The sequence below is a fragment of the Aplidium turbinatum genome, chromosome 10 (assembly GCF_918807975.1).
Source record: "Aplidium turbinatum chromosome 10, kaAplTurb1.1, whole genome shotgun sequence".
Classification (NCBI taxonomy): domain Eukaryota; kingdom Metazoa; phylum Chordata; class Ascidiacea; order Aplousobranchia; family Polyclinidae; genus Aplidium; species Aplidium turbinatum.
This window is the reverse complement of record NC_137481.1, coordinates 5,303,749-5,330,759: the sequence shown is the minus strand read 5'-3', so window position 1 is coordinate 5,330,759 and position 27,011 is coordinate 5,303,749. Positions and strand designations below refer to the sequence as shown.

Genomic DNA, 27,011 nt, shown 5'->3' with positions numbered 1-27,011 from the left:
TAAGTTTTGCAAATGCTTAAAATTTTACAATTGCAAGCAATAACAATAATTCCAGTACAGTATGACGCAATAACGACGTCATCAAGGTAATAACCAGAAGAGCAGCTACCAAGGGTGAATTTCCTATTTAGTCATGCCACTTTAAAATTTAAAATAATATGTAGGCCTAATTATGATCTACAAATCAAATTAATACACGACCCCAGATGATACAATGTCAGAGTCTTAACACTGTTAATTCAAGATGAAAAAACTAGCGGTTTTCGATGTTAAATTCCTACCATAGCCTACGTAATTTGATGTTAAAAAAATTCGTGTAGGCTACGACAAGTTTTTTCAAGTTACAAGATAGAGTTTAGAAAGTCAAAAGCATTTCTTGAATGATTAGTGTGGATTGGAGATGAAACGTCAGAGAGGATTGGATATTTTGTGGTCGAATTGCATGTTTCGTACTCGCATGAACAAAGACTTGTGCATTTTATGGATTTTTTCTTACAGGAACATCGAGAGCCACAAGTAGACTGACAAAACGGAACAAGCTGATTTGCATCATTATGTTTCCAACCCCAAGCTAAAAGAGAAGGTAGTTGCTGAACATTTACGAGGCTTGATTTCCATATTTCAGCTTGATGTATCGCTGCTCTGCGTGTATGTTGCATCAGAGCAGCTGACGTTGGTGGCAGCTTTTCAATAGTGCAACCATTGGTAAACATCATATAACGGCATTCGTCTACATCCGTGATAGTAGGACCATTGCCATAAAGAGCTATGACATATTTTTGTATGTCATTTATAGAACTAGGTGAGCTTGAGAAATTCAGAGAGTTAAATAAGCCACACATTGCGGTAAGATTAAGCATCCAACAATCCCAAGCCTTTTTTTCCAAAGACGAAACAGTATCACAGATTGTGATAGCATAAAACAAAGGTAAAGAAGCGCAAATCATCGGAGATTGAGGTAAAGATGAAACAATATCATGGATTGGAATGAAGCGAGTTTTTTCTCCTACTCCAAATTCAACCCATAGTTTACAGATTTCTAACTTGTCAAAACACGAAATTGCTATAATTACCACATTAGTAGGGGAGACCGGGGCTAGTTGTAACATTTTTTGAATTATTTATTATATGTCTGTAAAAACAAGTCTGAGCGAATTTTTTGGAGATTAGTTGTATAGGTAGACTATTTACGCATATTATTCCACCTAAAGCCCTGTGATATATATGAAGGATTTTGAGAAAATTGGCCTAGAAAAACTTTAATCGGGCGTTACAACTTGCCCCGGATCTGGGGCAAGTTGTAATACAGGCAGAGGCAAGTTGTAACAGAATATTTTTCCTGCGAATAAATAGCAAACACTTTACTAAACATTCACTTTTCTTCAAGAAAGGTTTATTCACTCCTCAAGGTCAGAAAATTTTCACCAGAAGGTACACACTGAAGCAAAACTGCACACAATATAACAGGCATTTCAAAAATTCACATTTTTCCTTTACTCCTCACAAAGGTGACAATAATACTTTGGCAATCCCTCGGTACATTGAGAATGCGACCAACCATGGCACTTTTCACACCTGACCCAATTTTCTCCCGGTCTACTGTTCGAATACGCTCGAAAGACATAGGCCTACAGGTGTTCAATGTTTTTTCTTACAATCAGTAAGCTATCTTAGGTAGGCTAGTTAAGTTTACCTTTAACTTTCTTAACCAGTCTGTACAAAGTCACATGGCATATGTTGTAATCTTTGGCAATTTTTCGAATAGACTCATTTCCAGTGATGGCTTCCTCAGCAGCACGTTTTAATACAGCAGGTGGAATCTTCCCACGTTCACTTTTTCTTTTATAATTACGCATAATTGTAACAGTTACCAAGTAATCTAGCTCATTTACTGCCAAAGAACATAACACAGCTCTTGTTACATCTTGCCCCAATAGCAGTTAGCCATGAACTGTTCGATATTTCACCAATAAAATGCCACATATTTTTGGTCACCTTTAATTTTTTAAATACCTAAGTAAATGGTTATATCAAAAAAAAAAGACCAGCCCTTTAGCTTACTTTTTCTTGTCGTAGTAACTACAAGTTTATTTTTCTAAAATTTTACTTTCAGTAGGCAAAAAATGCTTTTCGTTATAACTCAACTGTACGGAGAGATATTGAAACGAGGGTTTATCTGTAACTTAGCTACAATACACTTGATAGAGGGCGCAATAGAAAAATACATTTTTCTGTTTAGTTGGGGAGAAAATGATAGTGTTACAACTTACCCCTGTTACTTTTAGCCCCGGTCTCCCCTATCTACTGTTTTGAGTTTTGACTATGGCATCGGATTTTCCATGTTTCACATGGAGAAACATGCGGGTGTCTGCCTCTTCGTGATCACATGGGGAAACCTCAGACATGTCCAATGTTTGATTGTTAAGAGTTGTATGTATCTAACGATGTTACAACAATCGTAAACAAGTTTGGATCGACTGAAGTTATCACAGCTTGTTGAACCAGTTGATATAACGCAGTTTTGTTGCTGTCATTTCCCAAAAACTCAGACCAGTTGAGAGGAAGACTAGTATTACTTGTGACAGCCACGTAACATCCAGACCCTGTTTCTTGCAGAAGATAAGCCTCAAATAGCTACTGCCATCACAGAACATGCCAGCAGTGTGATGTCAGCCGATTATGAAGTAGTGAAAGAATCTGCCTCAAAAACCGATCACTACGTCCTTGATGGAGGGTTCTTGTTGCATCGAGTGCCACTGAAACTGGAGACAGTTATGGGTCTATTGCACAGTCGTATGCAGATTTTACCATTCGTCATTATCGCTTAGCAACGGTGGTCTTTGATGGATATGGTGGTCCGTCTATCAAAGACAATAGCCTACCCACGCGGCATAAACGTCCGCCCGGTTGTTCACTTTACTGTAGACACCAAGTTCATTGGAAAGAAGGAGCAGTTCTTGCCTCGAGCTTCCAACAAGGAAGGATTAATTTCTGCTCAACTGAGGAATAGAAGCTGCAATGTGATGAACGCTCCAGGTGATGCAGATGTTGACATCGTCAAGACGGCAGATGGACAGCCCTCATCGACATAGTACGACTTTAATTGATGAAGACACGGACCTTTTAATATTGATACTACGCTATGCTGACACTGACCTAGACATTAAAGACCTCTACTTCCGCTCCGAAATGGCTTACGCAACCAAGATACACGACATCAACAAACTTAAAGCAATCATCGGACCAGACATAATTATGCTTACAGCTCCTCTTCATTCATGCATTCACTGGTTGTGATTCAACGTCAAGGATATTTGGTATCGAGAAGAAGACGCTTTCAAGAAACTAGTGAAAAGTCAACCAATAATCAAAGAATGTGAAAATTGCTTTATTCTCCCAAATCAGACAGACCACATCATTAAGGATATTGGAAACAAAGCTATGACTGTTATGTTTGGCAACGATGGCAGTATAGTAACCTAGAAACACAGCGATACAATACATCGGTCAAGAAAATTAAAACAGCCAAATCCTTTGTTCACCCTGAACGTTTGCCACCTACATCATCCTTTACCAAATTCCACTGCCTAGAGTTTACTACCAGATTATGGTCAGGATGGGTAGGCTACTGACGATGGTATGGATGCTCTAGACTGGGGATGGAAAGTAGACAATAATCAGATGGTTCCAATCATGAAGACATGAAAGCTGCCCCGGACAACCTACTGAAAATGATCACTGCAATTGCGAATCGTGTTCACCTCACTGTAGTTGCCGGAGATATGTGCTACTATACCATGCTGGATGTGGACCATGCCAAACTGGTTCATGTGTCCATACAGCAATCACATAATTACAGACGATGACATCGAGAGTGACAGCGATGAGCATTAGTAATACTTGATCCATTTACTTTCTTTACGCTGATTATGTCAAGAGTCTACATGACCACATCGTATGAGCTCTTTATGCCTGCTTAGTTAACCCAAATATATATAGAAATCCCTGTGATAGAAATTTACCGGGTTTTTTAATAAACAATACATTGTTATTGTACATTTTTAATTGTTTTGGCAGCCATCTTGGATTGCCATATTGAATTTATAGGCTATCAGATAATTTAACAATTCTGAGAATGGTCTCATTGACTTCACAATGTATAAAAACCTAGATATAGACACCAAAACTACACGTTTTGGTCATATGATAACCTAGTTATGGTCAATTTACTGTTATTTTAATGGTTTGGCGGCCATCTTGGTTTGCCATATTGAATTTATAGGCTATCAGATAATTCAACAATTCTGAGAATAGTCTCATTGACTTCACAGGGTATAAAAACCTAGATATAGACACCAAAACTACATGTTTTGGTCATATGATGACCTAGTTATGGTCAATTTACTATGTTATTTTAATGGTTTAGCGGACTACTTGGATTGCCATATTGAATTTATAGGCTATCAGATGATTTAACAATTCTGAGAATGGTTTCATTGACTTTACGGGTATAAAAACCTAGATATAGACATCAAAACTACATGCTTTGGTCATAGGATGACCGAGTTATGGTCAATTTACTGTTATTTTAATGGTTTGGCGGCCATCTTGGATGGCCATATTGAATTTATAGGCTATCAGATCATTCAACAATTCTGAGAATAGTGTCATTGACTTCACAGGGTATAAAAACCTAGATACAGACACCAAAACTACATGTTTTGGTCATATGATGACCGAGTTATGGTCAATTTACTGTTTTGTTCAATGGTTTGGCGGCCATCTTGGAAGCTATCTTGAAAATAACCACTTTCCGGAAGTTGGATTCCTTAAGATTTTGAATATGTTAGTACTGACACTCAATACTAATCAAATCAGTTGAAAAACCATTGGTAACTTATTGTAACCAAAAAAGTAACACCAACAACAAACAAGCGACTACAATAAGAAAAAAACAAGCAAAAAATTAATACATGACGTCACAATGACGTCAATAATAACATAATTTTGTGTCATTTTTATCTCGTGTATTTTGTAGTGGCAGTCAGTCCAAATGTAAAAAAATAACGTATCTAATTGCATAAAAATGCCGTGAAAATAGCTCAAAATTGACTTGGGGGGAATCCCCGATTTGGGGGTGATCACGTGACCCAAAAAGTTGCGGCACCCACTAAAATTGAAGTTAGATTCATCAACTACAAAAAAACAACGTGTAACACGTTTAGCCTAAAGATGCTCATTTTTGCCCCTAAGGGCCTGCACTAAGTAGAAAAACTCTGAAAATATGTTGTTGTTTTTTCTTGGGCGCTACGGGGTTGGCCAATGTTACAAGCAATATGTGTAGCCTATTCTTGCATTGCTGCACTACCACAATGATGCAAAAAAAATAGATTTATGCAAGCTCATGAACCTGACCACAGCCACACACACAGCTTACACATACACCTCCAGCCTGGAGCCGGAGTTGAAAAAAAATTTCCGGAGCGTTCCAGCACTAGAAATAAAAAGCACTTTGACGCAAAACCCGAAAGGTTCCTGCTTATGTAGGCTAGTTTGTTTTTGACTTGCAATATTGAAAGGCAAATAAACATTCTCTCTTTTCTGATACAGTATTATGTCTTAGTTGTCATTGAAGTTGACCATTTAAATGCTTGCATATGTTCGTAGGTCGTCCGTCTCGTCAATCGAACGGTGAACGTCGGCCGGCCATCTTTCTGGTTCCAATGTGGAATGTCCATGACCGGGTGCTTCATGACCAAGTGAGTGACGTTGGTAAAAGTTCTTGAGATTCTTACACACATTTTCATATACCGTATGGCTATGTTCCAATACAAGTCAAGATTTTCAATTTAAAAAGCAAGGGTCGACCTATAAGCTGCACGGCACAAGGTTTTGTCTCCAACTCGATTGGTTTTCATGAATAATTGGCTATTGATCGCTCGCTTTCGATTTTACACAACACAAAGCGTACCGTAGCCTGATCATAAAAAGTGTAACCAGCAAGGTTGAATGTAATCTTTCATTCCCTTTAGGACAGAACCAACAATCACGCAGAGGCAGCTCATCGGCGCCTCAAATGCGAATTGGGCATGGAGCACCCAACACTGTGGAGGTTAATCGACGGCTTTAGGGCAATCCAAAAGTCAAGGGACATGGACCACGCTCAAATGATAGCCGGCCACAGTCCACCTCGAAAATTAAAAAAGTACAGAGATGCTGATGACCGCATAAAGAAACTTGTTGTTCGCTTTGATGGGCATGGCGATGTTCCACCCCAGTCCATGTGGGACTTCTTGTGCGGTATCAGCCATAATTTTCAAATGGACACATGAGCTTTTATTTTTTTGAACTGTTACTTTTTGTTTGTTTTGTTATTTCACCTTGATTGATTGAATGATTGTATTGAGTTGTTAAACTGGGGATTGGGATTTTCTAATGGTTGAAGATTCGAATATATTCTAAGTTTGCATACAGCCTGCGACGCAGGATACATGTCAATTTTATTTGAAGTGTTGTTGGAAGTAAAAACATTTCGAACCTGTGGATGTGTCACTTTAATCAATTGCTAAACTCGACTGGTAAAAAGTTGTCAATGAAGAATTTGTTTCATCTCACTTAAATGATATACAGTAGAATTCGCCTATAACGGCTTCGTTTATAGCGTCAATTCGCCTATTACGTCACATTTCGCTCGGTCCCGGCAGAATTCCTATCTTTTACGTACATTGTAGTTCGGCTACAACAGCATCGTCTATAACGTCAATTCGCATGTAACAGCACCCTTTATTGGTCCCCAGACGTCTTTTGTTCGTTTATAACGTCACTTTAAGCCATCACCTTCACCACGAACGGTCAGTCTTTCAGCGCTGCTGCTTGCAAAATGTCTTCCCTTTATTTTGCTACGTCGTTCTCAGCAGGGACTTTAACTGAATTAACTTTTTTCCCACGTGAAAAACTATCACGTGTAAAAAGCAGCTCTACAGCAGCTGACCTTTTAACAACTCAAAGCAACAGTTGTGCGTGCAGTGCTGTATAAACTAATTAACTTTTTTTTTCCCGCGTGAAAAACTATCACGTGTAAAAAGCAGCTCTACAGCTGTGTCAAATCCGTGTCAAAACCAAAACAGCTCAAGATCAATGCCTTTTTTGCTAATAAACAATTAACTTCTCTACTACTGTATGTAACAAGCTGTATTGCGCAAATTTCCTGTACCTTTCGCTGTAGGTTATTTTTTTAAACCATTTCTTTGTTTACTGTATTTTCTGCGTGCCTTTTGTCAGTTTGGTGGTAACCTACACAGTAACCCTGATTGGATTATACACCCCTTTCTTTAATCAAAAGACAGTTGTGGAATAGTTTGCGGTAGTTCGTCTATAACATCAATTCGGCTATAACGCCAGTTTTTGCAAATCCCCTAGAGGTGCCATTATAGGCGAATTCTACTGTACATAGCTATCACAATACTAATCAATTTCTGACCTCTGCTGACACAGTTTCTTTTTTGCTTCATAAATTACCCTTAAATTGCTCTGGCGGTTGTGATAAAATATCTTCTACATTGCTTATGCAGATTTCAGTATCAGTGCATATCTTTCATCATTTTTTAATATGTGCCTTGTTCGTGGGCATGTGCCAAATGCTTGTCTTAAAACTGAATTAGTTCCAATTGTTAAAACCAAATCTGGTGACGTAAGAGACATCGCAAACTACAGACCAATAGCTCTTGCTACTGTCATTTCTAAACTATTTGAGCATGTTGTACTTTTTTACATTAATGACTATCTCACAACAAATGATAATCAATTTGGCTTTAAACGTAAGCATAGCACAGATATGTGCATGTTTGTACTTAAGCAAGCTGTGTCTTCCTATATAAAATGTGGAAGTTCTGTTTTCTCTGTCTTTTTAGATGCTTCGAAAGCATTTGATAGGGTAAACCACAACCTCCTATTCAACAAACTAATTCAACGAGGAGTGCCGATATGCCTTGTTCGTCTAATTGTTTATTGGTATACCCATCAGCGGATGTACATACGATGCGAATTATTGTCTAACTTTATTGTTGCCTCCCTGATGAGGTCCGACTGCCATCGTAAATCTAATTACCGTCTTCATTATAATAGCAGTATGTATGCTGTTACCTAGTCTTGATGGCTGCCATGGCTGAAAGATATCAAAATTTTACTGGTTGGTTGTCCGATCAAAATGAGCTCGCAATTTCATTTTAAATGCTTTTGTGTTGCTGCCGTTTGTATGCATCTTATTTTTGTACTTTCTTTGTGCTGTTTCTTTTGTAATTCGAATGTGGGCATTCCTGTCTGATACAAATAAATAAAAATAAATTTAGTAAATACATGTTTTTGTTTATCATCCGTTGCATTCACTCTTCAAATCGCTTGATCAGACCTGATGTCTTCTGATTGTTTTTATCGTTGTGAATAACGGTACTTTCAAATTCTTCTAACTTGTAACACTACCATTGTATGTAAACTTGTAACAGTAGATTACAAGTAACAGCTTGTAACAACCTATTTAGTGAGATTTTAAACTGATGACATCCAAAGTGACTCTCTGTGACCTTTGTGCATTTGCAGTTTGTGTATTTGTTCGTTGTTTTGTTTTGGATATGGACAACCTTGTCTGACGCAAATAAATAATAATAGCCTAATTATGTGAGCAAACAGTTTAATTTAATAGTTCAAAAATTTTTCGCTAAATATCATTTTAATTTATTTATCTTTGTGGGAATGCAAAAGAAACGATATTGTGGAATAAAATACAAAATTCTCTAAATAAGCAAAAGGCGTCGTTGGATTTGGAATTTTCTAATACTAGTTGAGGATTCGAATATCAATTCAATTTTATTTTTCACTGCTGGCGCGAACATGTAGAGAACGATAAAATAAACCCACGAATTTTACACCAACAAAAAGAGATGACAAAACCAAAAGGTTTAAAGTATGCATCAGTAAAACAGTGTTTGAAAAACATAATCTTACAAATGCAACGTATCCTAGTCAGCAAAAGTTCTCTTTTCTACACGATTTCAACGTTTAGCGACGTTAAAACGACAATTTCTGCCGGTCGGGATAACTAGGCTACGGTATGTCAACCTTTAGCGACGTTAAAACTATAGGCCACACATTTGGTTATCTGTTACTACAATGTAAAAATGAACTGTTAGGCTAACTGGGTTGTTGGAACAAATTTTTGCTGGTCCGGATAACTAGGCTACGGTACCCGATAATTTCCTTTCAATCCAAGCTGTAGGCCAAACATTTGGTTAGCCTTTTCATTCTGTTACTACAATGTAAAAATGAACTGTTAGGCTAACTGGGTTCTTGGAACACATCGAAGGGCTTCTGTGAATGTTTCTCAGTTTCAATGTATCCTAGTCAGCAAAAGTTCCCTTTTCTACACGATTTCAACGTTTAGCGACGTTAAAATGATAGGCCACACATTTGGTTATCTGTTACTACAATGTAAAAATGAACTGTTAGGCTAACCGGGTTGTTGGAACACATCGAAAGGCTTCTGTAAATGTTTCTCAGTTTCAATGTATCCTAGTCAGCAAAAGTTCCCTTTTCTACACGATTTCAACGTTTAGCGACGTTAAAATGATAGGCCACACATTTGGTTATCTGTTCGGCCTACTACAATGTAAAAATGAACTGTTAGGCTAACTGGGTTGTTGGAACAAATTTTTGCTGGTCCGGATAACTAGGCTACGGTACCCGATAATTTCCTTTCAATCCAAGCTGTAGGCCACACATTTGGTTAGCCTTTTCATTCTGTTACTACAATGTAAAAATGAACTGTTAGGCTAACTGGGTTCTTGGAACAAATTTTGGAGGTCGGGATGACTAGGCTACGGTACCCGATAATTTCCTTTCAATCCAAGCTGTAGGCCACACATTTGTTGATCCAAACTAATCATTTTAACCAGGGGTGTGCAACGTGCGGCCCGCGGGCCAAATGCGGCCGGCGAAGATGTGCCAATTTTGAATTGTGTGCGGCCCGCGAAACGGGTTTATAATTTAGTTTAGTCTGGTACGTGCGAACAATTCATTATAGAGTGATTGTACATTTTACACCTTCTGTTAAGTATTTTTGAAATCTCCCACCGGCCACCGCTCATCCGATTGTATTTAATTATTTGGAAAGTCAGTAGATCAGAGGCACAAAATTGCACAGAGAATAGCTCAAACTATGAAACCGTATTCTGACGGTAATTTTGTGAAGCAGTGTCTTATCTATGTCGCTGAAGAACTGTGCCCTAAAATGAAGAGTGAGCTCGAGAAAATAAGTCTGTCACGGTGGACGATAGCGAGGCGTAGGCTATCGATGATTTTGCTTGTGATATTAGTGACACTCTCAGGGATAAGGTGAAGAACTTTGTTTCATGGAGTTTTGCGATCGATGAAAGTACGGACCAGAAGGACAGCACAGTTGGCCATATTTGTAAAAGGAGTGGACAAAGACTTGAACGAATCGGAAGAGCTTCTGTCACTACAGTCAATGAAGGGCATGACAACTTACTGGTGCTGACATTTTTACTGAATTCGACTTGGCCAGCTTATGCGGAATCGCAACTGATGGTGCTCGATGCATGTCCGGAACTGGCATTGGATTCATAGGTCTTGAAGTCTGCCTTGAGAGAGAGAACAATTGATGATGGCATAGCAATTTTTCATTGTATCATTCACCAGCAAAACTTGTGCGCAAAATCCTTGAAGTTCAAACACGTCTTAAGTCAGGTTATTAAGGCAGTAATTTCATTCGAGCACGAGGGCTCAACCATCGTCAGTTTCAAAAGTTTCTGGATAATCTCAACACGACACATAAAGATCTACTTTACTTTTACGAGGTGCGTTGGTTAAGCAAGGGCTGCATGTTGCAACGATTTTACGAACTGCGGAAAGAATTCGTGAATTTTTTGATTTTTATCGAAAACATCTCAACCAAGATGACATTCCACATTTGAAAAAAAAAACATGACTTCAAAAATGGCTCTTTTTGGCTAAACGCATTTATGCGAACAAATTTTTTCTAAAATGGGCGTCATAAAATATCCCTATCGATCCGTTCTGATAGGCAAACACCTGGAAAATGGACTTCGAATTGCGAGCACTTCCATTAAAGTAAATTTGGAAAAAGTCGTCCGGAAAAGAAACCAGCTGCAAATTTCTCACTGAACTCGTAGTCGGTGTGACAATAAATTTGAATAGCAGTTTTCTTTAGAAATTTATGCGTCTTAACTTATTATTTCTGCAAGGAGATAACCTCTAATAATGCCATAAGAATAACATGAATAACAAAAAGAACTACTTTTTTGTGCCTGCAACTACTAGAAAACATATGTTAAATAAACATGCGGCCCGCGGTTTCACCCAGTTATTTATATAGGCTATGGCCCTCCTGTAATAAAGGTTGCACACCCCTGATTTTAACTATTCAAAAGTACTAACTTATAGACATAAACATGATTTCTTTGTTTGGTTTGTAACATCTTCTTTTTTTTATTTTCCCTTCATATCTTAAATTTTTCTGAAGTTGTTGCGACCATGCCAAATTTCTTTCAACTCAATAACTTACTTCGGTCACAAGCACGTTTTAATGTTCGCGTTTTGTCGCTTCTACCTTTTTCTCGACCTTTGCTATGTTGACGTGTATTGTTTTTGATATGATGGTCACAAATAAAAACAACTGGGCTGCACCGAATTCAAGCACGTTTTAACGTTTGCGTTTTGTCGCTTCTACCTTTGCTATGTTGACGTGTTTTTAATATGATATGACATGACGAATCATAAATAAAAACAACTTAACTGAATTTCCTAAAGTACTAACTTGTAGACATAACCATGATTTATTTTTTTGGTTCACAAGCACGTTTTAACGTTCGCGTTTTGTCGCTTCTACCTTTTTCTCGACCTTTGCTATGTTGACGTGTATTGTTTTTGATATGATGGTCACAAATAAAAACAACTGGGCTGCACTGAATTCAAGCACGTTTTAACGTTTGCGTTTTGTCGCTTCTACCTTTGCTATGTTGACGTGTTTCTAATATGATATGACATGACGAATCATAAATAAAAACAACTTAACTGAATTTCCTAAAGTACTAACTTATAGACATAACCATGATTTATTTTTTTGGTTCACAAGCACGTTTTAACGTTCGCGTTTTGTCGCTTCTACCTTTTTCTCAACCTTTGCTATGTTGACGTGTATTGTTTTTGATATGATGGTCACAAATAAAAACAACTGAGCTGCACTGAATTCAAGCACGTTTTAACGTTTGCGTTTTGTCGCTTCTACCTTTGCTATGTTGACATGTTTTTAATATGATGTGACATGACGAATCATATATAAAAACAACTCAACTGAACTGACATGACGAATTTTCATTAGGCTACGAATCGGACTCACCGAAACGGGCTCTCACCGAATCGGACTCACCGAATAGTAGCAGACCCGTAATACCAAAACTTAATCTACTATAACCTAATTTTGTAACCAACATTGCCTTATGATCAAACGTTGTTTCACTTTCTTTTTCATTCTCAGGCATGTTTGTGGTAGTAGACCTGACAAACATTGAATTAATGCGATTTGATACATGACATTTGCAGATGAGTTAATTTATTTTTCCTTTTATGGAAGTTAGCCTACTACTATGTTAGTATACCGGGACTGGTTATTCATGTACACACTCAATGGGTTGACGGAATTTTGGCAAAAACAAGATGGCAGTATTCAGAACACACATTACCTTGTGTGTTCTGTAATTGATCGTGGATTAGTGTCGTTACAGATTAGTAATTACAGATTAGTAATAAAATGATCGTGGATTAAATGTCGAAAATATGTAGTATCAAAGGGTGACGCAGAATTAGGTCAGCGCATCATAGTCACTACTGTTGTATTGAATATATCCAGCTGCGATCACCAGCGCTGTAAGTCTTGTTTGCAATTCCCGATGTTTATTTTAATGAAGTGTTAATCCGGAGTGCTAATTCACATCGGCTAGCAATATTGTCGTTTTTATATCGATTCAATGTTGTCGGATATTGAGTCGTTGTTAAAAAGAAGAACTAGGTTAGTTGACATCCGAAGGGAAAACACGTGTCTTCATAGTTGAGAACGCTGTGGGTTAGTGACTTCACACCCTCAATGGTGACATCATAACGGAATAAATGGTCAGGTTTTGTGAAAGGCGGTAGCCTATGCAGTTGAAACAATTTACTGAGCTGCGAGCAGTTAAAACAATTTAGGGTCGTTAGATGGTCCCGCAATACCGGATTACAACCCCGATAAAGCATTTAATGCGTGGTACAACGATTCTATTGCAGGACGTCGCCCAGACTTCAACAACGCTAAGTGATCATTTTAACATTGTTGCAAGTTTAATGCTATTGACTTGTGCCCATTGTATTTTGGCCTCCAAGCACGCAGATTTGGCCGCCGAGAAGGAGCTCTCGGTAGGCCACGATAGCTGCCGGAAAAAAAACACGAGTTTTAAGGCCTGTAGGTGGTTTATGGATTTTTCCTTTTCCTAAAGCATTTCCTCACGGGAAAGTGATTCAGATGTTCTGATTTCTATGTCTGTAAAGGCAGGCTTGTGCTTTCACTATTAAAGCTAGTCGTGCTATGTCGAGAAGATTTTTCACTGATTTTTGCTGCCATTTGTCCAAAAGGGTATTATTTGTTATGTTTGGCATATTATATTGTTTTTCGTTGTGACAGTCAGAAATAAAAACAAACTGAACTGATTTACATGGATTATTTTGTGTTCTTTAGATTTATCATTCACACAAAAAACTTGTTTTTCAGAGCCTTAAACAACTGCGAGTAGATGGCTTCGCTGCAGTAAAGAAGTCACAAGTGATAGAGGAAGAGAACTGGAAAAAACAGCAGTTTTCTGCAGCAATTGATGAAGAAAATGACTCTCCTTTCGAACCAGCTGCACCTGGTACATCTGAATGTGACAATGCCCCGGTATCCAGTGATTATCCTGCTCTGCGATCTTTTGCTGTAAACATGTTAGAAAATATTCGCAAAAGCAGTAACTCTGGTGATGTTTCATGTCTGCACTTTTAACTCACCAAAATTAAATTTTGATGCCAACTCACTGTGCTCTTTAATTGATTGCGACAATGCCACGCTTACTGAGTCTATCCTTACTTCACACTTGACCATGGATGAACTAAAGGGTTTATAAACACAAAGTTCGAATGCCCTCATTTCCCTGCCCATACTCAGGCAGTGGAGCGCCTCAATCGGGAAGTCACTAACGCCTGTGGAAGTGTTGCTGGCGCCATCGACAGCGGTATGGTTTTATTCCGGAGGGAATTGCTTGGCGTAGGGTCTTGCCGAAATCAGACACGAAATACGACTTTCCTTCATTGGCTGCAGTATAATGTTTTGATATTCATCACTGTTTCTTGTTCATTGTCTTTATTCTTCATTCGTTTGTGCACGTTTTACAAGCACATATAAAGTTGGTTGGTTGATGTGTAAACTACCATTGGTTGAGTTGCAGTTAGTATGTCTGTCAAAAAACAAATGTAAATCGGCGAAAACAACCAAATATTAATGCAGTGCGTTGTGTGATTATTAGGGCCATTTAAAGTCATTAAAGTCATATTTTTTTCTATGCATCAGTAAGTCGTGAAATCAATTTTAATGCAAAAACCGCATCCCTATGAGGTATATTAAGAAAGTTATGAAGTCATATAAAGTCATATTTTCCTGGTTAGGTCATAAATCAGCTTTTTAAGTTATATAGTCATATTTTTGAGATATAAAGTCATACCGTTGTATACTTTAAATAAAAAATACCAATTTAAGCGGTGAAGCAATTAAGCACTAAGAAAGTAAGGCAATTTCTGATTGAACGAAGGCAAACTGTAGGATTAGCCTACATAACACTTATAGTCACAGACCTATATTTTATGAGGTCACACATTGAGGTCAACTTAATACTCAAAATGGAAAGTTGTACGTACACCATCAAAGAAGCCCATGCTGATCTAAATGCCCTTGATTTCGGAAAAGATCCGCTTGAGCTCAAAAATTACATTAAGAAGCGATTGGACAAAAACGATGTGAAACAAATTATGGAGCTACAAAGACAAGACATTTCACCAGCGCTTTATGCAAAACTGCAGAAGTGTCAACCCACATCAGCGTCTGTGGAGCGCTCATTTTCCTTACTAAAGTCATTTTTACGTCCAAATCGTAACTTCAAAGACTCCAACATTCCACACTACATGAAACTGTACTACAACAGTGGTTTAAAATAAATATGGATGTGTATTACTGTTATGTTGCGTATGTTTTACTCTTTAGTTCCGTGAGTGACGTTGTTCGCATGTAAAAATAAAGATTTTCACATAAAGTCATATAAAGTCATATTTTCCAAAAAATAAAGTCATATTATTGATTTTTTAAGGTCATATAAAAATGGCCCTAGTGATTATGTAATACTTATTACTACAACAAAACCAAAGTGTCATCTTATGCACAGTGCATTCCTACTCTTGCCATAGAAGTGAAAAAAAGCTTTAATATCATCAGTTTTTGCTGACCAAGGAAAAATAGGGTTGCCAGGTGATTGTTTAATATTTTACCGTACACCGCCAGCCTTTACCTAAAAAGGCAACTAGCAGCCACGTCATATGTAATTGTTGTTGTGGTTGTTAAAGTTAGAAATTTTTACAATTTAAAAAAATAAACAAAGTTTTTTTCTTTAAAAAATTTGTACCTGGCAACTCTGTGCTGGCAACAAATGCCAAGGACAAAATTGACTCCATGTTTAAGGTTACTGAATATTTTTGCGTGAAATTTTACAGAAATACTCTACATAGCAATAGTCACCCTGTGTGATAATTCAATTTTTGATTTTTTTAAATTTTTTAATTTTTACATTGCCTTACTGAATATATCACATCAATATTAAAGTGTATTGTGATGTCACTTGCATCCTGCGGATGTCAGACATCAGCTGCTTGGTCAATCAATAATGTTAACAATTCAAGCATAGACAAGGTGTATTGTGATTTGTCGGGTACTTTGACTGCTTTCTAATCCTTTGTGATTATAATTGGCAAAGTACTTTATTCACAAGGCCGCTTGCGTAAAATTTTCTCAGAACTTCATGGCGGACAAATGCGGCCGACGGAAAGGTGAGACCCGGCGGACAAAATGTCTGTTTTTGTATTTTTTGTAGTTTTTTTGCGGCAATTGTCGCGATGGCCGCCTTCAGTTTCGAGGCCTGGTGCACGAGTGTGGTACTGCATTTAACAACTGGCTGGACCAAATTAAAGGCAATACTTGAGATGTGCCAACTATAGGACACTGTTACTACTATCTGAGACGATTACCGTACTAATCTTTATGGCTCGTGTATCGAGATTTAAGATCTACAAAATTGCAATGAAAAAATATATATATCAGACTCATAGTCTGATTTGAAGTAAGTTATACGAGTTATGAGACCGTTTGTTTGTTGAAAGAGACGCTATTGCAATGAGTTTAGCCTTAATGGCTGCATATTGTGTCATTTAATGACAAAATAGGTAAAAAAACTTTAAAAAAACTTTAAAAAACAAAAAAAACGATAAAAAGCAAAAAAAACGAGCTCGTTTTTTTTCAAAACCAAAAAAAAAGCGTTTTATTACATCTCTAGCGTAGATATAGTTCAAGATAAAGTAATTAAGCATGACGATCAATGTTAAAACTCGTGTGTCCGCCGAGGTAGCTGCTCAGACCGGACACGTTTGTTATGCTGTCAACAAAATTGAATTTCTAGGCCAACCTATTTCGTCCCCTGAAAAGATTGAGAGAAATTTTGAAATGTTTGCGACAACGCCGATCAGTGGCTTTGGCTCCATTGTATATTTCTCTTGATCTTTTCAGGGTACCAACTGGGGTTACAAAGTGTTCAGGGGACGAAATAGGTTGCACCCATAGCAAGCAAAAAATGTCAAATTCATTAGGCCTAACACTAATTTCATAGTGAGTTAACAAATGTTATGCACAATTATTTTCATATTATCTTTGTCTTATAAGACAAAGATAATAACAGTCATATACTGTGCGCAACGATCAAAGGTTCTATCAAAAAGCTATGCGCAGCTATGAGCTTAAAGGGGTATTAAAGGAAAAACCTGACTTGGCGATTTTCCACGTTCTTTGTGTTTAACATGCTACCATAAAACGATTTTCAATAAAATTTTGCCCCATTGCGGTCTGACCACCATTGTGCGCGTGCTTTTGTCAGAGCTTTCAAAATGAGATTGGCCTGAGCAACGAAGCGTGCGACTGTAAAGAACGTCATAAAGTCTACGTCATAAAGTCTAGCAATCAACCGATCACGCAATAATTGTTACTGCGGGCGATTTGACTGTAGGCTATGTATGTATTTACATCAAAACAGCACATTTTAACATCAAAACAGCAGACAGTTTGCTCAAAACATCAGATTGGTAACGTGGTTTTTGTTATTGCTGGACTTTATGACGTATTCTTGAGCTGTGTTTGCACGTTTTGGTCATTTTGAAAAAAATGAAAATAAATGAAACACTGGACTTTGGGCCTTGCCAGCGCCATTGAAAACAAATTTTTTTGGGTAATTGTTTTTGAAATGTATTCTTGAATGTTCAGTTTACTCATTTTAATGCTTAATTCCGGTTTGAAATTTTCCTTTAGTATGCCTTTAACATTAGATAGGAATTGGTTAGGGATTTCTGATTCTAATACAACAAAACGATTGATACGTTTAAGCAGTGAGCGATCAGCCATTATTGTATATAATATAGTTTGTTTTTTTTGTTTGCATGTTGGATAACTTTCTGCATCACAGTAAAAGTGTCTTAGTGAAAAAATTGTGATGAAAATTTGAGAGTGGTAAACAAAATTATCAGTACAAGGCAGGATATGCTCAATGGATACAGTAAAATTCACATCAGATAACGTCATCGTCGTGAGATGTATTTTGCAGTCAAAGATTTCTGCGACAGGTTAGCTGCGGTCAGTTGTTTTGCATCAGGTTGGCCGCATCAGAATGTCATGTACCCGCTCATCTAGCATCTGTATAGTTGGGTTTTGAATCTTTATCCCTAGACTGACAAAGCCTTTGATAGATTATTCTCGTAGTTTAGCATATATACTTGTAGAAGCTTTTGACACAGGTGGTCAGGGTCATCGAGATTGACAGAGTAAAGTTTCCGATTGTTGAAACGTTGTTCCTTGGAAATTACGTATTCCATTCTTTAGGTACCACTGAATGGAAAGCAATCCTGAAATGCGTCAACTGCTCAAATGCACACCCCGAGAGCTGAACCAGGGAGGCATGATCTTGACTGGGGTGCTTAACCACTAAGGTATCAAGGCGAGGTTTTCTACATTTTATCAACAACAAAAATGATTATCAAAGTCGCCAAAGAGATTTATCACTTGATCCTTTGTTGGATCACTTAATGCTCATTGACTTAATAAACTGTTATCTTAATAATTTTGTTACAAAAATATTCTTTTGTGCAATGGAGAAATAAAGGGTTACTGTACCTTCAGAGTTTCTTTCCATGATCCATAAAAAAATATTTATCTTTACTTTATCAATATCAGTAGCCTATGTTCTGTAAACAAAATGCATAGTACTTTTTAGAAATCGCAGTGGCTATTCTTACCATACAGCCACCAGCACTTGCTGTTGTTTCACTGAGCAAGAAGCTTTATAATTGCCTCTATTATAGGGAGCAAGTCTTTTAGGCGTTGACAGTTAGGCGCTGGTCTAATAGGCGCGCACACTGTGGCGTCTGGATATTTAGGTGCGGAGCACTGTGGCACCCGGTCATTTAGTTGCTGTTCCTAGTAAAGTATGTAGATTGTATCAGGTATCAGCATGGCAGCTTGCCAGAAAATTATATCATGGCTTCCGTGAGTGAAGCTGCTTAAACCGGCAATGCTTTTCACACAAAATGTTTTTCGATCAAAAAGACTGTAGGCTAAATTACGTAAACTTTTTGCTTAAAATTTTCCAAATTTTCTCCATAATCATTCTGCTGTACCTCCTAAAGCATTGCGCGCAGAAACGAAGTAAAATTTTTCTCATGTACAGAATTGTTTTGGTATTCGATTAAACTACATATATTTTCAAATTATTTTATCATGCTTGGGTAGTAAAGATTATAATGAAGTACACTTTTCTGCCAATTTTTAATTTTTTTAGAAATTAGAAAAAACACCGTATGGAAAGTTGCTAGTCGTACATTGAATATTTTAAATTTTATTGCAAAGCTTCGCATCTTCGGATAGCTGAAGATGTATGCTTTCATTTGATGTCAAGATTGTGCGTCTACGTCGATCACATGAGATGTTTTTACGGCGTAAATACAACAGATTTGTGTGAAAAATGTCTGGTTATTTAGATTAAACGTCTTGACCTCGGTGGTTGCGAAAGAGTTAAGTCAAATAATAACTACACTAAACATCAGTAAAAAAATCATATATACCTTAGTCTATGAAGCGGGTGGTTAAAATTTTAGTGTGCAGTGCCTGACTTTGCAAGTAGCCTAGGCTACAGCAAAAAAGCCACAGCAAGCTCTTTTGTTTGAGAAGGTAGGCTACACGAGGTGGAAGGATGAAGATTTTTATTAAACAATTAATAAATACGAAAAATGCGCAATCAAACACTGCAACGTATACATGAAGCCATCAGCAGCAATTTTTTCACGATTACGTGAAGTTGAAATAGTGGAAGCTGCCATATCAATCTTTGCTTTATGATGTGGCAAACTTACCAAACTTTTCGGTGCAAATGAAGTGCTCAGATCCAACATCGGCTTATATGCAGGGCAATTAGACCAGCAGACCACCTGATCTCCACAGGACACGTACTTCTGGAGTAGAAGTTGCCGGTTTAAAGGCGCAGCTTTGTGCAATCTGTTACGGTACCTTTAATAATTACTTCTACTTGAGACGGATAGATCGTGTGGAGATGAGGTGCGTGAAAACACTCTACTACTCTTGATATTAGCACATTTCTACAGGACATTTGCAATGCATCCTGAACACAAGTTGCAGCCAGATGGAACTTTACTTAATCTGTTATCTTTCGCAATTACTTTTGTTCGGGATGGATTGGCCATGTGACGAGAACGCGTAAGACGCTCTACTACTGTTCACATGAATAAATTTCTACAGGGCATATGCTACACCTTGGCTACAAGTTGCAAGCATAATGGTGGGACTTCGCTCGTTATTAAACCTAGTCGGGGTTTTGACGGAAAACTAAATTACTCTTCACTTAAGCCTACCGCCCGGTTGAATACAGGCTACGGTACATTTTTTACTGATGTTTAGTGTAGTTGTTATTTGACCTAACTAAAAGTGAACTCATACATGTTCGGAAACTTGAATAATTTATTGATAAAGCTTTCGCCGACGCAAACCTGGACTAACAAGAAATAAATGCTGAACACGCGCATTAAAAAAACAACATATTTTTCTGTTCAATATAACATTTAATGTGAAAATCATTGCCGGTTTAAGCAGCTTCACTCACTGAAGCCATGACATATTTTTCTCTTCAATATAACAATTTGTGTGAAAATCATTCCCGGTTTAAGCAGCTTCACCCATATATTTTTTCTGTTGAATATAACATTTTGTGTGAAAAAGCATTGGCGGTTTAAGCAACTTCACTCACTGAAGCCATGACCAACAACGCACACGCATTAACAAAACAATATATTTTCCTGTTCAATATAATATTTTGTGTGAAAAGCATTGCCCTACGCCCCTACCTGCTAAGCTGATACAATCTACAGACTTTACTAGGAATAGCACCTAAATGAACGGGCGCCACAGTGCTCCGCACCTAAATATCCAGACGCCACAGTGTGCGCGCCTATTAGACCAGCGCCTAACTGTCAGCGCCTAAAAGACGTGGACCCCTATTATATACCCAGTGATCAATTTCGAGTAATTTGGGTAGTACCAAATTTAAGTCATAAGTAGAGTAGCCTAGACAACCGGAAACAGACATTGCCGTCGGCTGCAGAGTGGGTCAGGTGTACGTCGGAAGGCATACATCGATGCATAGCGCTTAAGTCCGCTTTCCCGCAATGCAGGAGAAAAATATGAAAAACAAAACAAAAACAAACAATATTATATATATATATATTGTGAATTATATTGTGAATATTAGCGGAGTGGTGAAAACGTCTGGCGTCTGCACAACGTCCGAAAAGACAGGGTTGATCGGTATTTTACCCGACAGGGTTGTCGGTATTTTACCCGACAGACAGGGTTGTCGGTATTTTACCCGACCAAAAAAAAACGGCAGTGGCTATTTGACCGGCGCCGGTCTTTGAATCTGAAACACTATTTGACCGGTCATGACGTCACTCTATAGGCACTTCTTTCCAGGGAGTCGAACCGAACCCGAACCGGATTTTTGTAAACCGGTTTTGGTGCGATTTTGTCTGAACCTTAACCGGAACTAAACCGAAAATTTGAGTTAGCTTAAACCCTAACCGAACCCGAACCGGTTGAAAAAAGCGGTTCACTCCAGCATTACGTCATTGTTCGCATTGTGGTAAGTTAAGTTGTACTTAGCATGTTGTTATCTTGGAGGCCACATTGTACGGATGAATTATAGCTTATTCCGTAACACACGATCCACTATCATCGATGCTTTGGAGAGGAATTTTTTGAGGTAAACAACTTCTGTTCTGTGACATCATAGACAATATAGTTTGATTGTAACTTGTGCAACAAACAACAAAGGCAAGTTAATTGAGCAAAGCAGTGTTGAGATCAGTGTTGCCAACCTTGCGGTTTTCACGCCCAATTGGGCTAGTTAGTAGTTGGGCAATAGTAGGCCTAGGCCTAATTTTATCGGACCCGAACCGGAACTTATAAAACCGGTTTTAAGTTTCTTCGAACCTGAACCGGAACTGAACCAAATTTTGAAACAATCTTTGAACCAGAACCGGACCCGAACCGGAAAAATCAAACGGTTCGACTCCCTGCTTCTTTCTTTTTCTATTTCAAAGCAAAAGACGAGAAGAGTGCGTATATAACTTGTAAATTCGACGATTATCTTCAACTGATTGGATGGCGCGTGGGTTACGTCTCTGGTTGGTGTTCCAGAGGGAATGAGTTCGATACTTCGCGGAAACGTTTTTTTTTTAATTTTTAACTAAATTTTGACCCGAAGTGACTCAATCGTTAAGCTGCTGCATTTTTGTAGTCAATTTTTATTTTCGGAAGCCTACAGCCCAATTTTTTATGTCTTTTCAACTATGAGTAATAAAGTCAGAGTTTTTTAATTTTCTTGAATTTGAGAATTTCTCTGGATAATTTTCCGTTCGTCATAAGAGGATGTGACCGTGTTTTCCGAACGACGCATTACATTTTTGCGATGTGACCGTGTTTGCCGAACGACGCATTACATTTTTGCGTCGTTCGGCAAACACGGTCACATCCTCTTATGACGAACGGAAAATTATCCAGAGAAATTCTCAAATTTAAGAAAATTAAAAAACTCTGACTTTATTACTCATAGTTGAAAAGACATAAAAAATTGGGCTGTAGGCTTCCGAAAATAAAAAGGCAGTGGCTATTTGACCGGCTCCGGTCTTTGAATCTGAAACACTATTTGACCGGTCATGACGTCATTACATAAGTACTTTTTTCTTTTTCTCTTTCAAAGCAAAAGACGTGAAGCGCCGATATAAACTTCTAAATTCAACACGTCTTCTTCAACTCAGTCCGTGGCGCATACGTTGCGTCTCGGGTTGCCATTCTAGAGGGGATGAGTTCAATACTATCTGGAAGCATTGACTTTTTTTTCATTTTTTTTTATCTAAACTTTGAACCGAAGCGCATTTTTGTGGTCAATTTTTAATTTGAGTAGCCTACAGCCCATTTTTTTATGTCTTTTCAAATGTGAGTAATAAAGTTAGAGTTTTTTTAATTTGCTGGAATTTGAGAATTTCTCTGGGTAATTTTCCGATCGTCATAAGTGACCGTGTTTGCTGAACGACCCTACATTTTTGCTCTCAAGTTAGTTATATTTTTTAAAGAAGTATTGTATAGGCTATAACTAACTTGAGAGCAAAAATGTAATTTTCTTTTAAAAAAAATGGACGATTGGAAAATTGGACCACTTATAAAATTACCAAGAGAAATTCTCAAATTCCAGCAAATTAAAAAAAACTCTAACTTTATTTCTCACATTTGAAAAGACATAAAAAAATGGGCTGTAGGCTACTCAAATTAAAAATTGATCACAAAAATGCGCTTCGGTTCAAAGTTTAAATAAAAAAAAATAAAATGAAAAAAAAGTTAATGCTTCCAGATAGTATTGAACTCATCCCCTCTAGAATGGCAACCCGAGACGCAACGTATGCGCCACGGACTGAGTTGAAGAAGACGTGTTGAATTTAGAAGTTTATATCAGCGCTTCACGTCTTTTGCTTTGAAAGAGAAAAAGAAAAAAGTACTTATGTAATGACGTCATGACCGGTCAAATAGTGTTTCAGATTCAAAGACCGGAGCCGGTCAAATAGCCACTGCCAAATAAAAATTGACTACAAAAATGCAGCAGCCTAACGATTGAGTCACTTCGGGTCAAAAGTTAGTTAAAAATTAAAAAAAAAAACGCTTCCGCGTAGCATCGAACTCACTCCCTCTGGAACACCAACCAGAAACGTAACCCACGCGCCATCCAATCAGTTGAAGATAATCGTCGAATTTACAAGTTATATACGCACTCTTCTCGTCTTTTGCTTTGAAAGAGAAAAAGAAAGAAGTGCCTATAGAGTGACGTCATGACCGGTCAAATAGTGTTTCAGATTCAAAGACCGGCGCCGGTCAAATAGCCACTGCCAAAAAAACCCACTTAAAAAAAAACAAAAAAACCCAGAGCATCATATTTGTCCAATTTTTATCAGAAAATTGAAAAAATGAACCAAACTAAAGTACTACAGTACAATGTACTTAAAACAAACTTCAAATTAGGACTTAAGGATCATGTGATCAGTGCTTCCACTTCTGACAATAGATAAATCCTCTTCAACTTCCTTTTTTGCCCTGAAAAATCCCTTTTTTCTCAGTCGGAAATCTTTCAAAACTTCCTTCATAGGCGAGGTTATTTTTGAAGTTATTTAGGTTAAAAAGGTGCAAATACAACTTTAAAGTTATTATAATCTCAGTTAAAGCTATTTTAATCTCGATTTTATTCAGTAGCACCGGTATGTCGAAGCAACGTTGTTTTATTAGAACAGTAAGCTGCACAAAAGCAGCCCATATTTTACAATAACATGATTTACTTCTTTTGTTCACTGTCCAGCTAAAAACTGCTTGTCAGTTAGTCGGTTCTGGGATATTTACCACCTGGAGTCCTGGACATAATTTACCAATTACCACTCTCGTCTTTCCTACCTGGACTCCTAACCTATCCCTAACAGCGAAAATGTACAAGTGGTAAATGTCCAGTTTCAACAAATTATCCATCCATTAACAATTAATTTATTTTTGTGTTTAGTTGTCCTAGATGCGCTAAGCCGCTAACTTAACACTATTGGCTAGGTTATCTCTTTTTTCTCCTTGTCAGTAACGTCTTCACAATCATCTGAGACTGAAAAAAAAACTCCAGGATACTAGGCCTATTCATGATACTGACTCAGTCTGACTGTGTACACTATACATGTTGTATACATACTACATAGCCTCTTTTATTATGACACCATAATCAGTTAGCATAGGCAAAAACTAACTTTTCTAAACCGGAAGGATATCACTAGCCTAAGCTTATCATACCTAACTGTACATCGAACATCAGTGAACTTTGTCATTGCTACTCAACTTCAACTGTAAATCAACGGATTACCTAATTTTAACTCAAAGAATTGAGAACTAACTCTCTCACTGCAGACTGCAATCACGTCCAATTCCCAAAATGGCGAGAAAAGAAATCAAGCGACAGAAAGGCGAAAATGGGAAAGAGAGTGAGAGGGGTTCCGGATGTCCAGTGACGACGGAAACCAGCTAATCATCGTTATTCCAATCGTTGTTAGAATTTTTGTAGGGGAATATTAATAAAATTTTCTTTAAAATACTAAAAACAACAATTCCCTTTTTAAGACAAAATTTCCTTGTAAAATTGTTAAAAATCCTTAAAAAATCCTTCCTATCTTCATTTCCTTTTTTTATCCTTCGAAGCGTTGAAAAATCCCGATTTTGGGATAAAATCCTTCAAAGTGGAAGCACTGCATGTGATTGTGAAGTAAGTTTCCAAGGATGCAACCTAATTCGTACCATGAACCATTCGTACTGTCAGTTCGTAGCCTACCTTGAAAAGATAAAGAGAAAAAAAAAGCCGAAGTCGGTGATCGCAGTTTCCGCAAACACTTTAAAATTTTCCGCAAACAAACAAAAATTCTTAGGATCACCAATTGAGCTATCGGTTAGCCCCGATAGCTCAATTGGTTAGCGCGTCACTTCTGGAACGAAGAAGCTTCAAGATCAAGCGGCGCTGGTTCGACTCTCGGGTTGTGCGCTTGAGCAACGCACGTTAAGGACTGCTCTCCATTCAGCGGCATCTAATGGATGGAATAGTTCCCCGGCAACAAGACTTCAACAATCGGAAACTTCACTCTGTCAATCTCGGTGACCGGGCCTGCGTCAGTGATTCAAAGCCTCTACAAGTATGCGAAACTGCCAGGATTAACCTCTGCAAGAAGCTTTCCCAGTCCGAGGATAAAAAATTCAATCAATCAATCAATCAATTACCAGAAATTTTAAAATGTTTGCGGAAACTGCGGAAAAACGGAAACTGCGATCAATGATGTTCTATTTTTTCTCCCGATTTTTTCAGTTTGTTTGTTTGCGGATACCGATACCTAACCGATACCCTAACCCTTTTAAAATGTTTGCAGAAACTGCGATTAGCGAATTCGGCTTTTTTTAATTTTTTTCTCGATCTTTTCAAGGTACGAACTGACGGTACGAATTGTTCATGGTACGAATTAGGTTGCACCAGGCTTGCCAGATTGGCCCTTTTTAGAGGTAGTTGGCCCCCAAAAAAATTGTTTGGCCCCTTGGCCCTTTGTTTTCAATATTTGGCTCTTTTTGGAAGCAGTTGGCACATACTATCAAACTAGCTATTTATATAAATGTCTTTCGGAAATTGAGACTGAAAAGTGTTATTACGATTTTTTAGACAGTGTTTAGCTGACAATATTTATGCCAATGCCAAAGATTCGAGTGGATAAACACTGTAAAAGATGAAGATTTGAAATTGTTCTTGTAGAATGTAGGCTGTGTTGTTGCAATGTTGTAACGTTATTGAAGTTGTTAACGTTATTATGTTTTATTAGCAACGTTATTAAGATTTGAACAATATGGCTCTTTTTTACCCAGTTTGGCCCATTTTTCGACATTGTTTGGCTCTTTTTCTCAAAAGCTGTCTGACAACCCTGGGTTGCACCCAGTTTCCAAGGATAAATTGAAAACATAGTGGATATTTCTGTACACAAAAATCAAGTAATGCCACTTTGTATCACACTAAAACTCATTTATGCAAAAAAGGCCTCATACCTAAACAGCCCTAGTGCATTATTTTATTGAGTTTTGCCAGCATGTACTGTGAGTGAGAGGCACTTCATTGGTAAGAAGTAGTTTTTGAGCTGAAATAAGCATGAATCTACCTTTTTTACATCTTTTTGAAATAAAACCCAAAAAAACCCAGGTTTTTCTCAACCCTGGAACTGAGGGTACGAACTGTTCAGGGTACGTTGAGTTGTATATAGTGGCTCTGATAATAGTACAGGCAATTGCTTTAAAGATCACATTAGAGTGGGGTGGTGTTTTAACGAGCTGACGGCAAAAGTAGCCAATTTTACATCATTTCAACGCCTTGCCTTAAAATCAAGTTGTCTGAACTTTTCGGCAGGATATGTATTCTAATTTTAACAATGAGGATTATTGCTTGATC

At 37.7% G+C, this 27,011-nt stretch overlaps 1 protein-coding gene across 1 annotated transcript in view; it reads right to left on the bottom strand.

Annotated features, from left to right (window-relative positions):
- LOC145778442 (uncharacterized) overlaps positions 1-18,630 on the bottom strand; it is a 41,956-nt gene extending 23,326 nt beyond the window's left edge. The window contains exon 1 of the mRNA XM_082589920.1: positions 18,572-18,630. Within this exon, the coding sequence (XP_082446046.1) occupies positions 18,572-18,590 (19 nt within the window). The 5' untranslated portion in view covers positions 18,591-18,630. The remainder of the gene's footprint in view (positions 1-18,571) is intronic.
- Positions 18,631-27,011: the final 8,381 nt, after the last annotated feature.